This window comes from Pelodiscus sinensis, chromosome 5 (assembly GCF_052426305.1).
Source record: "Pelodiscus sinensis isolate ZL-2025 chromosome 5, ASM5242630v1, whole genome shotgun sequence".
Classification (NCBI taxonomy): domain Eukaryota; kingdom Metazoa; phylum Chordata; order Testudines; family Trionychidae; genus Pelodiscus; species Pelodiscus sinensis.
Genome location: NC_143056.1, coordinates 17,760,763 through 17,775,417, shown reverse-complemented (window position 1 = coordinate 17,775,417; position 14,655 = coordinate 17,760,763). Strand labels below are relative to the sequence as shown.

General features: G+C 45.5%; 1 protein-coding gene across 5 annotated transcripts in view; it reads left to right on the top strand.

The window, feature by feature from the left end:
• Positions 1–14,655, top strand: part of CEP170B (centrosomal protein 170B) — a 91,760-nt gene that overhangs the window by 37,819 nt on the left and 39,286 nt on the right. For 4 of the 5 annotated variants that reach the window (XM_075926448.2, XM_075926447.2, XM_075926446.2 and 1 more), the window contains exons 3-5: positions 5,871–6,002; positions 9,663–10,139; positions 13,206–13,969. In XM_075926448.2, the coding sequence (XP_075782563.2) occupies positions 5,871–6,002; positions 9,663–10,139; positions 13,206–13,969 (1,373 nt within the window). The remainder of the gene's footprint in view (positions 1–5,870; positions 6,003–9,662; positions 10,140–13,205; positions 13,970–14,655) is intronic. The other variant, XM_089778335.1, reaches the window with a different exon arrangement.

The following is a 14,655-nucleotide window of genomic DNA, read 5'->3' as shown; positions in this document are numbered from 1 at the left end:
GGTCATAACAGGGGTGGTGTGTGTGTGTGTATATAAGTACCCTGAAACACTTGTGCAGTCTAGAGTGTAGCTATTTGAACATACTGTTGTTGTAGCTTAAAAACAATATGGCACTTTAAAAAAAATCCTTTAATATCTCGAACTTCCCAGAGCTGGCAGATCTAAAGAAACACTGATGGCTTGAATTTCAGAAGGGTAACGTGCCCAGAGCTCCCATTTGAAATCGGCCCCTTTGTCAACAACACCAGGATTTTTAATTTCCGTCAAATTCTGAATCTGCATACAAGTGGCCATTGGGTAACTGCTGTGTGCTGGAGAGGACACAGGGTCTTGTGCTTCAGGCACCAAATTGTCACTTCAGCAATGTGGTTTCATGTCTGCTTCTTCCGCAGAGTTCCCTGGAATGGTCATTTAGATTCCCTAGGCCTCCGTTTCTCATCTGTGTCTCTCTTCTCTGTCTAGAATGGAAGCTTTTCTGTGCTGGAGCTGTCTCTTACTCTGTGTTTGAATAGCACCTACAACAATGGGGTGCTGATCTCTACTGGTTCTCTAGGTGCTACCAAAATACAAATAACAATAGAAGGTGAAACCTGCTATCGAGGAAGGCGGAACTATAACATGTGTAACTGATTTGCTAGGGTGTTTGTTTCTTTCGGCCAAATCTGGCAATGGAGCAAGCTGGCGCCGCTTTCATGGACTCAGTGGGAGCCGTTGCTGCTTGTGTAGTGGGATTTAACTCTTGGAGTACTCTCCACCTGAGGTCATGGTAACAGCTGCATTAGAGATTAGGAGAAACAGCCATCTTAGATATGCAGCTATCTGTACCTCATCTGGTCCTGTTTGGAGAAGCCTACAGCACATCAAAGACTTATTGACTGGCTGAATAATTGATAAAAATAAGATCGGCCTGGCCATTCTAATGCAAGAACCTCCAATATTAATGTACATTGATTACAAGAGACCATGGTATAGACTTACCTTACTTTAAAAAAAACCCTTAACTGCCAATGATGTGCTTTAGTTTTCCCCCCTCCCCAGCTAAATTGTAATTTACTATTAGAAAAAAGTGATAGAGGTTGTAGGAATTATCTGACTTACAATGTTAACGCTAGATCTAGATCATCTTCGGTTTTTTCCCCAAGGCCTGTTCCTTACTAAACCTGGTGCACCACATCTTCTGATGATGGAAGTTGTGCTATTAATAATGAATTTTAAAAAAAGCTTGATTGATGCTGTGTAGATTTCTGATGCTTTTTTTAGGAATAGCAAAAACTGCTAATGTTCTCATCAGCAAAGGAATTTGCCATTATTGTCTCTTTTCCTTTGTAATTTTATACATTATTCGGGCCACAGGGGGTATGTACGGCCTTTGGCACTAAACCAGGAGGCTGCTAGCAACCCTATCAGTTCTGTTATCAAAGAGATGGAACCCCGGCATGATCAAAGCTGCATGCGTGAAGTGAGACGCTGGTAGAGGGGCTGCATTACTGCATCGTTTCCTCTTTTCCTTGTTTAGTGTGACTGTGTTTTGGGTCCTGACCCATGTTGCCTTACTTGAAATCATGTTCTTAAAAAAAGTGAAACTGGACCAGCCCCCTTTTGCAGGCATAATTTGCTCAGTAGAACACAGTCTGTCAGTAGCCATCTCTGTATTACACTGTTCCCAGTAATTCAATAATTAGCTAGCTGAGTGCTCATGCTGACCTCAGTTTTGTCATCTACATGTATGGTTTCCAGGCTGCCTGCCTGAATTGATGAGCCAAAAAGTATATTTGAATGAATTGGCATAATCTGGACCAATTGGCATGATATTGAGAGAGGGGAGCAAGGAGCTGCTATCCAGCAGACTGGCTACAAAACGATTTAAATGACTGTGTCGTTATTTTTCATTTCTGCTCCTCATGGGACCAGTAGTTTGGACAGTTCCCATGTTTCTGTGCATTCCCAAAAGCAAAAGCTATGGATTTAAGGCACTTAGTATCTGAGATGCTTGGTGTATGTAACAGGGCGAGCAAAATCTTACCCATCATTCCTCAAAGAATGTAAGAATTTTTGCTTTTGGGGCCAGATCCTCTGTGGGTGTAAACCAATGTAGCTCTGCTGAAGTCAGTTGAACTTTGCAGATTTATATCAGTTGAGGATCTCGCCCTTTGGGTCATAGCTGAAATTTAGCATGCACCGCTTACTTGATAGAATTGAAACAATTTAATTGGGAAGCTAAAATGTGTATGAAAATTAATGGTTCCCTACAATATTTTAGCCACTTTAAAAGAGAGAAATACCCGACATTCTAGCTGTGCCTTTTGCATTCTTCTGGGATGTTGAGTTGAATGAAGTTGTAATTTATTCCCTTGTCCTGGGATGATCAGGGACAGCAGAATAACCCCAGAACAAACATTTTTCCCCCAAATACTTAATCTAAAAAACCTGGTGCTTTAAAACATCCCAGTTCAGATCCTTGAGGGACACAATTATTTACCGCTCTCCAATCTGAAAAGTGACTATTTGTTTCCTGTATTTTAACCAGTCATTGATTCTTGAGAGGACCTTCCCTCAAATCCCATGACCACTTACTTTGCATAAGAGTCTTTCTTGAGGGACTCTGTCAAAGGCTTTCTGAAACACTAGTTCCACTGGATCCCTCTTGTCCGTATGCTTGTTGATTCCCTCAAATAGATGGATGAAGCACGTTTTCCTTTACAAAAGCTATAGTGACTCTTCCCCAACAAATCATGTTCACATGTGCATCTGATAAGGGTTTGGAACAGCTTCAATATGAGGACAAATTAAAAAGACTTGTAAAAGGGATGGCGGGGGGTGGGGGTATGATAGAGGTCTATAAAATAATGACTGATGGTAAATAAGGAAGTGCTATTTACTCCTTATAACACAAGAATTGGGAGTCACTATGTGAAATAAATAGGCAGCAGGTTTAAAACAAACAAAGGAGAAGTATTTCTTTGCACAATGCATACTCAACCTTTGGAACTCTTTGCCAGAGGATGTTGGGAAGGCCAAGATTATAATAGGGTTCAAAAAAGAACTAGGTAAGTTCATGGAGGATAAATCGATCAATGTCTATCAGCCAGGATTGGCAGGGATTCAAAAGCATTCTCTGAAGTGTCCAGAGGCTGTTTGCAGAGGCTGGGAATGGATGATAGGGAATGGATTACTTGATGATTTCCTGTTCTGTTCATTTCCTCTAGTACATCTGGCACTGACCACTGTCAGACGACAGGATACTGAGCTAGATGGACCCGTGGTCTGACCCAGTGTAGCTTTTCCTGTATTATATTTTTTTGGTCATTTCTTACTCCTTTTTGAAGTGGTTTGTTATAAAAATTATTGCTTATTGTGTATTATTTAGTATTACTAAATAATAAGCAGCAAGCTTATTGCTTAGTATTATAGTTTCTTAATGGTGAGAAATCTTCCTCCTCTGAATTTTAAAAGGCTGCAGGAAGAGTGTGAATGTAGTTTTCTTTTTAATGCTGAAAGAGTACAGAAAATAGATCTTCAACCTCATTTGACCTGTAGTCCTATGAGAGACTATGTTTTTATAATTTCCAATTATGTAGACAAGTCCTTGGGAGGGCCTGTAGTCAGTAAATGCTGTATTTTTAGAACAAAATGACTGTATTTGGAGACTCTGAAAGCCAGTGTTCCGGATTTAAAAGTTTCTCACTCTGATTTCTTCTGAAATATTCCAAGTGATGGTTATTAGGTTTGTGGGTGGGAAAGGATTAACTCTTTCTTCAGATATACTTTTGAACTGCATATCCAATAGCCATCATAGCAATAAGAACTACTGTCCCTCCCCCCCATACACTACACTGGCAATGCAGTGGCAATCCGATGCAGAGGCAATCCGATGATTCCTTTGAAGCAGCTCAGTATGTGAGTTTAAAGCATGTCAGGTAGCTGCTGTCTAGGCAGCTGTAGCTTGAATATGGTGTCATAGAAGAAGGTGGCAAAATAGGTGCTCAGCCTGTGAGTCTGAGCTACTTTTGGCATGCAACGTGACGTTCTGTGGCTTGTCGGCTTAAATTAAGATAGTGTGGTGATTGTACAGAGGATCCACTGCCCCTCTCTAGTCTTGGGGAAGTAATGGGGGGAAAGGATTTCTCCCCACCCCTGCACTCTATGGGTACGTCTAGACTACAGGCTTTTGTCGACAGATACTGTCGACAAAGCTTCTGTTGACAAAGAGCGTCTAGACTACAACCAGTTCTGTCGACAAAGCACGCCGCTTTGTCGACATGACAGTATAGATGCAAAAGACAGTGTAGATGCAATAATGCCTTCTGTCGACAGAACTCTGTTGATAAAAGGAGATATTCCTTGTAGAATGAGGTTTACAGCCATCGACAAAACTGCTGAGTTCTGTCGACTTTATGCCAACAGAACTCAACAGCACTGTAGATGCAGGTATAGTTTTATTGACAAAAGTCCACTTTTGTCGACAAAACTCTGTAGTCTAGACACACCCTATCAGTCCTCGTTTTCCAATATGAAAGTTGTGTGGTTCGTATCAGTGTCAATATCTGGCAGAGATCCTTGCTCAGGATCTAGGCTTGCTTGGGGATTGGAATGAAGGACGACAACAGAAATCTGGAGCATGCCCAGGGGAAACTGGTTTAATATAAAGAGCTACAGAGCTAACACTATTTCCACCCATGTGCCTAGTGAGGAGTGGTCTCCCACTGAACACTGTAATGAGGCTCAGCTTATCTTACCACCAAGAACATGAGATGTGCCCTGGCAGCACCAGGGTAAATGCAGGATATACAATTAAAAATGCAGCAGCTTGAGTGTAATTTTACGGGGTGTGTCTACGCTGCACCCGCAGCTCTAAATAAGCTACGCAATTTGAGCTACACAAATTGCATAGCTCATTTCGAGAGTATTTCGAAATAGCTTATTTCAAAATTTGGCGCTGTCTACACAGTGTTAAATTTTGAAATGCACCGCTGTTGCGACAAGTCCCTTAGTCCTCATGGAATGAGGTTTACTGGGACGTTGGAATAGCAAGCCCGTTATTTCGATTGCATTTTGAAATAACGGGCGAGCTGTTAAGATGCAGAAAACACTATTTTGGGATACCAGAGGTGTCTAGATGTATCCGCAGTGGGGCTGCCCTCATTCCTGCTGGGCTAATGCAAAAGAAGTAACTTGAAGGCAGCTCACTTAACTCTGCAGTGAAGAGCTGACCTAAGTGATTGCCACCCCAATCCTGTTATTCAGCATTGGGGCTGTGGGCAGGACTTGGTCTTTCCTGGAGACCTCCTCTTATGTATACCTACACCTTTGCTACTTTATATTTCCACATTGAACGCAGTACTGAATCTGTCAAAGACAAAGCTCCTGTGATTTCCACCTGGAGTTTTGCTTCCTTTTTAGACCTGCAGGATCTGTAAGTTTAAATGGAGGGTTTAGCAGTATCTGCTTTTAAAACACGGAATAATTTAAATTTCATCTTTCATATTTGTAATTTGTTTTGCTTTTTTTTTCCCCCTGCTTTTTTCTCAGCCGGGCCAGAGAATTGTGGTAGGTCACTCTTTGATTTTTAGGCAATAGTATAATGCTACCATTTGGGTTTGCAGCGCAGCAGGGAATACTTAAGATACAAAAGAAAACAGCATTCATTACAGTTTTTCTCTTTTCCTCTCCCACCTGCCCTTTCTTTCTCCCTGCTTCCCCCAGCTGTGGAATTTGGGCTTGAACTAAAGTAGGCGGAGACACTGGCAGTTTTAGCTCCAAAATATTTTGTAGTTACTAGAAAATTTCTTGAATATATGAAAGTCCATTGAGACTCCATCATTCTATTTTCACCTTCCTTTTAGCAGACTGTATATTTACTGTCATAGTAGCTTCTTGCTTTCCCTTCCCAGAGACAACTACTTATCGCACTCCTCTTTATGGTCAGCCTTCATGGTGGGGAGAAGATGATGCAAATAACAAACTAGAAAGGCAGGAGGACAGAAGGCAAGAAGATTATTCAGGTAATGGAGATGGTCTTTGGGAGAAAACTGAGGCATTTTTATTTCCCACCACACACAACATCCTGCTTCAGAATTCTAGTGACTAAAACTCCTTGTACTCTGTAAATTTTGCAATTTGAAGTCCTAATATTTTGTTTTTTAAAAAAAGAGGAATAAGGGGAAATTTAAAAAAAAATGAGTATTTCCTTGATTGGGTGTGAAATAAGTCATGACAATTGCCTTTGTATAGAGTTTAATTCCAAATAAACAAATACCAAGAGCACCACCCTAAGGGTATGTCTACACTGCCACCCAAGTTCGAAGTAGGGTGGCTAATGTAGGCATTTGAAGTTGCAAATGAAGCCTGGGATTTAAATATCCTGGGCTTCATTTGCATCTTGCTGGGCGCCGCCATTTTTAAATCCCCGTTAGTGCGGACTCGTAGAACGAGGTGTACCGGTAGTTCGAATTAGAAAGCCTAATTCGAACTACCTACTCCGTGCTGCGTGTAGCCGCGGGCACGGAGTCCGCACTAATGGGGATTTAAAAATGGCGGCACCTGGCAAGATGCAAATGAAGCCCGGGATATTTAAATCCCGGGCTTCATTTGCAACTTCGAATGCCTACATTAGCCACCCTCGTTCGAACTAGGGTGGCAGTGTAGACATACCCTAGCAGTGGTATTTGATTTCTGTTAACAGCAGGGAGGACACTAAGGGTATGTCTACACTACAAAGTTAGTTCGAACTAATGGACGTTAGTTCGAACTAACTTTAATAGGTGCTACACTAGCGCTCCGCTAGTTCGAATTTGAATCGAACTAGCGGAGAGCTTAGTTCGAACTAGGTAAACCTCATTTTACGAGGACTAACGCCTAGTTCGAACTAGCTAGTTCGAACTAAGGGCTGTGTAGCCCTTTAGTTCGAACTAGTGGGAGGCTAGCCCTCCCCAGGTTTCCCTGGTGGCCACTCTGGCCAACACCAGGGAAACTCTATGCCCCCCTCCCGGCCCCGGACCCCTTAAAGGGGCACGGGCTGGCTACGGTGCCCGTGCCAGGTGCAAGCCTGCCAGCACCCAGCTAGCAGACCCTGCACCTGGCACGGCACAGAGCCACCCACCCGATGCCCCCCAGCCCACCCCCTCTTGCCGGGACCAGGCTGGCGGCTCCCGGGAGCTTGCCCTGGACCGCAAGAGGCGGGCACCTTCCTGGGCTAGTGCGGACATCGTGGACCTCGTCCACGATCTCCTCACTAGGCACAGGAAAGTGGCCGGCTAGGGCAGGAGAGCTGCCCGCCTGGCCACCCAGGACCAGGTGTGCATGAAAATCAAGGTGATCCACTGAGACCCCCGACCCTGAGCCCTGAGCTTACAATGGCCGTCCTGGGTCAGACCAAAGGTCCATCTAGCCCAGTAGCCTGTCTGCCGACAGCGGCCAACCCTAGGGACCCTGGAGGGGATGGACCGAAGACAATGACCAAGCGATTTGTCTCCTGCCATCCCTCTCCAGCCTTCCACAAACTTTGGGCAGGGACACCACTCCTACCCTCTGGCTAATAGGACTCCATGGACCCAACCTCCATCACTTTATCTCACTTCTCTTTAAACTCTGTTCCAGTTCTAGCCTTCACAGCCTCCTGCAGCAAGGAGTTCCACAGGTTGACTATTTTCTTTGTGAAGAAGAACAACTTTCTCTTACTAGTTTCAAGCCTGCTACCCATTCCTTTCCTTTGGTGTCCTCTAGTCCTTCTTTATGGGAACTCAGGAAGAACTTTTCTGAATGCACCCTCTCCACCCAACCCCTGCTTTTAGAGACCTCTATCCTGTCCCCCTCCGTCTCCTCTTTTCTAAGCTGAACAGTCCCAGTCTCTGTAGCCTTTCTTCATCTGGGACCTGTTCCCAACCCCTGATCATGTTAGTTGCCCTCCCCTCTCCCAGCCTTTCTCTTCCCCTCTCCCACCTCCTTTTCCCAGTCTCCCCCAGTTTTTTTTCAATAAAGACAGAGTCAATGTTGGAAGAAACGTTATCTTTATTTTGTACATCAATAAGAAGGGGGGCTAAGGAAGGGTAAGTGGAAGGAGGTGAGGGAGGAATGGGGTACGAGCCCCCGATGGGGAGGACTGAGCTGGCTCTGCGGGCTTCTGGGGGTGGAAGCTCTCCTGCAGCCCCCCAATTACTCCCTCTCCCCAGATGGCAGCCTGCGGCAAGTGCAGCCGGGCTGATGGCCGAGTGGTGTGATGTGCCCAGTGTGGGCACTCAGGGCACTCCAAGCCAGAACTTCTTTGCAAGCGGGGCACCCCTGAGAACTGTCTGTCCGGGGTGGGGGTCGGGACCCTTTAAGCGCAGCCCTCGGCTAGCCTGAGACAGCATCTCCATGCTCTAAGTCCTCCTTTTATGCCCTGCCGGCACTGCTTCCGGCCATCCTTAAGCCCTGTTCAGAGTCCACTCAATGTGGACTTGCTAGTTCGAATTAGCAAAACGCTAGTTCGAACTAGTTTTTAGTTCTAGATGCGTTAGTTCGAACTAGCTTAGTTCGAATTAACTAATTCGAACTAAGTTAGTTCGAACTAGCGCTGTAGTGTAGACATACCCTAATATATTAGGAAATCAAGCTCCCATCTGAACTTCATATCCACTGTAGTCCTATGGAAATCACTCTTGTATATAAATTTAAGTAAAGGCTAAAGTGTTCATGGTGGACCAGGCCTAAGAAATCACATTGAAGGATAAACTTGGCTGTAGTTATTAACTCTGGGATGAAGTCCCACAGGAATCTCAGGACCATTCCAAACCTCATCACCTTCAGCTCCATGTTTAGGGTGTCCTCCTCTAACATAAAAACACAGGCATCTACAAATTCTGCAGCACACACAATTCTTCATCTGGGGGAGAGAGAACAAACCATACATAACAGTAGTTAGTCACATTGCTTAATGAGGTTCTCAGTGAGGCAGTTAGTATTAGGGATGTTAAATAATGGTTAATTGAATAGTCGATGCAGTTGTTAGTCATGTTGCTTAATGAGGCAGTTGGTATTAGGGATGTTAAATATTGGTTAATTGAATAGTCGATTAACCTCATGAATTCTTATTGGTTACTCGACTATTCTATAGTCCCTGGAGGTGAGGCCAGCAGCCAGTGCTCTCTGGCCCCACTTCCGAGGAGCCCTCTGCTCAGGGTGCCAGATGGGAGCTGGTCCGCAAGGGGAGCCAGTATAAAAACCAGCTTCCCTCACAGACTGGATGCCTGTCATCCTACGCTGCTGCCTCTAATACAGAGGCAGCAGCACAGGGTGGCAGTAACTCCTATCTGGGAGGGTGGGTCTGAGCTCCTGGACCGGGCATGACCTGGAACTGAGGTGGGCTGCCTGCCCACCTGGCTCCTAACACACTTTAAATGCAGAGCTGCAGTGGGAATAGGTCCTGGTTCTGGTGCGAGCCGGGACTGAGCCGGGCTGCTGGCCAGCCTGCTAAAAAAATTACTGGGCAGAGGGGTGGGAATGCATGTAGCCTATGGCATTAACCTATAAGCTCTTGCTTATTGGTTAATCAACTACACTATTACATCCCTAGTTGGTATGTGAACAATAGAACTATATTATTACCAAGTATGGTCATATAGGCTTTTTAATCTAATATTGAGATGGTGCCTTTAAGGTGTTTGCTTCCATATGTTTGTCTGTAGAAAGAACGAAGGAGATATCACAGCATGAAGGAGAGATCAATGGCAACCTTCCTGCTTATAGAGATTCCCAGGAACAATCAGTGTATGCATTCAGAAGAGAACCCAGTTATTTTGAAATCCCAACTAAAGAATTCCAACAGCTAGCAAAATCACCTGAAACGCAGGTCCATGAAATCCCAACGAAGGACGTTGATGCGGTGGTACCCCCCGTTGTGCAAAGCCATGCCTCTTTTACCATTGAATTTGATGACTGTACCCCTGGTAAAATAAAGATAAAAGATCATGTAACTAAGTTCTCATTGAGACAGAGAAGACCCTTCGGTAAGGACGTGGGTCACACAGAGATGATGTCAGCGGAGAGCAAGGTGGCTGATTGGCTGGTTCAGAACGATCCAAGTTTGATGAGAAGGCAGTCTCCGGTAGACGATGTGTATAGTACAAAGAGCGATCTGCCAGTTCATGTGAGGACGCTGAAAGGTAAGCTGCTCTTTTTCATGCTGGCTAGTCCATGGGTTTGACTTCCAAATACAGCATAAGTAGGGGGAAAATGGCCTTTCAAAGGAAAAATGAACCCATTTTTCTTAGCTCAGAGTTTTCAGGGTGTAAGAACCACATCTCTGTGACAGGTATTTCTATAATCACTCTTGACGCTTCTAAGCCTTGTGTAGCAGGTGACGACGCACCTGCTGGGCATGGATGCCACTTGTCACCTGGCAGTGGAATGCTCTAATCCAGTTCCCACCCTGCTTTATTACTGCACGTTTTCAGAAATGCTCATCTCAAATAGAGAGCTTCAGTGTCAGAGACTCGAGTTTTTCTCTTCATGTGGTTAAGTTAGGTTGGAAGCACATTTAATTGTGAGCTAATCCCTTGGTCTCCTGTCCTGGGAGGAATGACACGTGCTTTTCTGGCGGTAGGCTCACAATGGCCAAATATAGCTAATTGCCCGGGGCCGTGGTATACCATGGTTAGTCACTGTTCCATGACCGTTGACGTGCATGGGATGGAGGCTAGCTCTGGGGCAGAGTCTGATAGGTTGGGTCAAAGGTTGGGTGGCATAGCTGTGAGAGAGGTTTCTCTTCCTTCACCAAAATGTATCAGAAACACCCTTCAGTGTTCAACTGTTCCAGACATGGGGCCCCACAAAACTGCCAAGCCCCTAGGCAAGGTGGGAGGAGGGTGGCGATGCCATGCTCCCAGAAGAGGTAGGCCTCGGGCAGAAGGGGTGGACATGGGGGCTAGCCCCGTCTGCCCCTCCCCCACTAACCCTTCAGTGTTGCTGGGGCTCCGGTGGCAATTCAAAAGGGCCTGGGGCACCAGCCACTGCTATAGTGGTGGTGGCAGCCAGGAGTCCTGGGCCCTTTTGAATCACCCTGGACCCCAGGGCAGTTGCCCCTTTTGCCCCACCCTGCTGACAGGCCTGGTTCCAGATGAATCTAAATTGCCGGCCTTGGGAAGAGTCTGTCACCACGAGGTGTTTCCTGTTATCTCTGCAGATAAGGAGGGGGAGATGTCAAAGCCCATAATAATTCAGTGTCCCACTGCTAATGGCAGCGTCTGGCAGATGAGCGTCTAGCGTTCATCAGTGCCTTTGAAAATTCTCCCCAGGATCTGTTTGACCGGAGCTAGTTTGGCTGCCTCTGTCAGGCCAGCTCTCTGTCAAATGGGGGAAAGGTAACATCTTATGCATTTCCACCGGTCGGCTCATAGAGGTTGTGCAGGTGCTGTAGCAGCTGCAGTTTGTAATCCTCCTACCTGCTAAAATTGAGGAGGAGGGCTACCAGGCCCACCAGTGGCTGAGGTTAATGGCCCTTTACCAGAGGGCAAGACACCAGCTTCCTCAAAGAAGAAGAAGTTAGGCCCTTGTCCAAGAAACTCTCTCCTGATGCAGACAGTCTTGCCTTACCTTAGACATAATCCGACATGTCGTGCAGTGTTTGAGAAGCTTGTGTAGGAAGGAGCTCGTTTCAAGATGTGGATGATGCATGTATTTGTCTCCTTTTCATCAAATACCTTGTGAATATCTTTGTCCATCTGTGTGTAGGCAGAGATGAGAACTTTGCAACATTTATCGGTGCCTTTTTGACCTCTAGATTGGTTTATTGTGTGACATGTTCCTATCTGGGGCATTCTTCGAAGAACACTTGGAAGCTATTGTTGGCCTCCTCCTTAATTAGCATGTTTGGCCCCAAGGAATATTTTGCACCAGTTTTCTGAAGACTTCACTGCCTGCTTCTTTGCTTTTGAGAAGAATTCAGGTGACTTGACAACCAGATTTAAATACTCTGTGATTTGGGTCCAGAGGAGAGATGTAGTCTCTTATTGTTCTGTCATAACATCTGAAATCAGCCAGAGAGCTTTTTCCCTCAGCCCCAAGATTTTAACATGTAGAGCAAGGTTTGCAGCCCTTAGATTGAGCACAATAGCAAGTTCTCAATTTAACAGAGTCCAAGTTTGCTCACCTTCAGGGCACAATACCATTTACTTGCTGAGCCTTTTTCTTGAAAAAGGAGCTGGTGAGATCTTTGAAGGGCTTCAACAGAGACTGAGGATTAAATTGTGATGCTCCATACTTGTGTGCTTGGGCCATTTGTATTTGCAAAACAAGTGCAGTTTTCCTGTCAGCTGCATGATGTTAAACCTCTATCACTCCTTGCCACACATGTTTAAGGTCTAGAGCATAGAGGTCTTTTCTCAGTTCTCCTGATGACTTGTAAGTCCTAGGGCAAATCACCCATAGCCCGGATGCCTCTGATTCCTTGTTGGTAAAATGGGGTGGGGAATATTAAACATTACAGAGATCCTGTACTAAAAATATTACTACTGTTGATGCAAAACAGAGCTTAATAAGCAAGAACCTTCCATAAAATAACCTTTGCCAGGAGGGTGAAAAAATGATGTGGAAGCCATATATATAACTTAAAGGAATTTTATTGCCTCAGTCATTCAAATAAAACTGAAAGTCCCACAAGTCCAGTTTGCTGTTAACTGTCAGTTTACTTGCCCTTCTAAGGGGGAGAGAAAATAGAAGTTCAGTTCCATTCCATCAGCTTGCTACTCTTTGATCATCTTGATTTGAGTCCATGGAATGCAATCTAGAGGGTTTTCTTGTTTTGTTTTGTCTTGGTTTGTTTCCCTTGCTCTGCAGGGTAACAACAAATGATGCATAACAAGATAATCTTTGAGACAGTGAAATTGCATAGAATAGTAAAATAATTACATGTATTTATTTTGATTTAGGAAAAAAAAAGACGCACATGAAAAGCTTTAGATGGCCTGACATAATTAATTTTACAACAACAAAAAAACCAAAACCCCAGCTCCCTTCAGTCTCTCCCCCTCCTTCCCGCCCTTTCATCATGCTGGGATGCAAACCCTCAGCTCTCTCTAATCACCATCTCAAACAGGTGTCTTTTGCAGTGTGCCCAGTATGAACTATTCCTTTACAGAGAGAAAAATCCAGGATTGATCATGCTGGGAAGGGGTGACGAGGGTTACAACGGAATGGTAGTGGAGGAATCACTTACATGTGGTCGTTTTCAGGTCACAGACATGAAGATGGGACACAGAGCGACTCTGAAGACCCTGTTGCACCCAAAGCAGAAAAGGAGACCCCTGCCAGCGACCATGCCTCTGAGCAAGCCAAGCTTCAGCGCCAGATCAGGAGGGACCCTCATGAAATGCTGCATAACCAGCAGGCCTTTGTCATTGAGTTCTTTGACGATGACACGCCTCGTAAAAAGCGGTCGCAGTCTTTCACACACAGCGCGCACTCCTCCCAGAGCGACACAGATCCCGTCCCAAAAGCCAAGGTGGAAAAGCGCAAAGCCACCATGCCCGCTGAGAAGCTCGGTAGCCCAGTGCCACCTGCTCATCCACCTGCCCCAGCTGGCAAGTCAGCCAGCTCCTCATCAGGGACACAGAGAGCTGGATCCTTTAAGAGAGAGAAGACAGAGGATCGGATCAACGCTTCATCCTCCTCTGCTTCTAGGGCCTCTGCGAAGAACTACGGCAGCGTGGGGAGGAAATCTAAAATTGCTCAGGATTTTGCTGCTGAGTATCTAAGGGAAACCTCTCCAGCAGGCAAGCCAAGCACTGAGAAGCCAGCACCTATGCAGATGCCAGTGGCTCCCCGGGTAGTCATATCGTCTGCCCCAGACTCTGCTGCCACCCCACCTACCAACCCAAAATTGGCCAAAGCTCGGAAGCACGACGAGGAGGACAGCTTAAGTGAAACGGGAACTTACACCATTGAGACCGAGTCACAAGATAAAGAAGTAGAAGAAGCTCGGAAAATGATAGATCAGGTAAAATCACCCTAGAAAAAGTCTCTTATAAATGTGATCACTGTCGGCCAACGAACCGGGAATTGACTCGAGGCTACGTCTACACTGCAAAGTGGAAGCCAGTCTGAGAGCCTGTATCTACAGACACTGGCTCGTGGGGCTTGTGCTAGAACACTAAAACTGCCTAAACCCCATCCTTAGGCTTCAGTCTCCGAGCCTGAATGCCCATTTTAGTGCGGCACGAAAACCCTTTCCTGGAGACCCGGGCTCTGACACTCTCCACTGCTTGCAGTGTAGACATAGCCTTGAGCCAGAAATATGAGCTGCAATGGCTTCCATGGAAGGGCATGAGCTGTGGGGGAACTTCAAGGGATTCCTTTCCTCTGGATCTGGCTCAGAAGGGACACTATCACATACTCTCCAGTGTGTTACACAGGCACCATCAGTGGGGGGTAAATATCAGTTAAAAAACCCATCTGGAAAGAGGCAGGGGGACCTGATAGCAGCTCATTTCTTTGTGTCCAAATAGGATTTACATGCAAAAATTCAAGAGTGTAGATGTAAATGTACCAATAAAGAGCAACATGATGCTCAAAGCAATGAAGGGGTTGACTCTGCAAAGATTAGTGCGCGTGGGTTACGTTATGCAGTGGGACTGCTCGAATGCACAAGTAGGGTTGCCAGATGGTTTAACCAAAAATACCGAA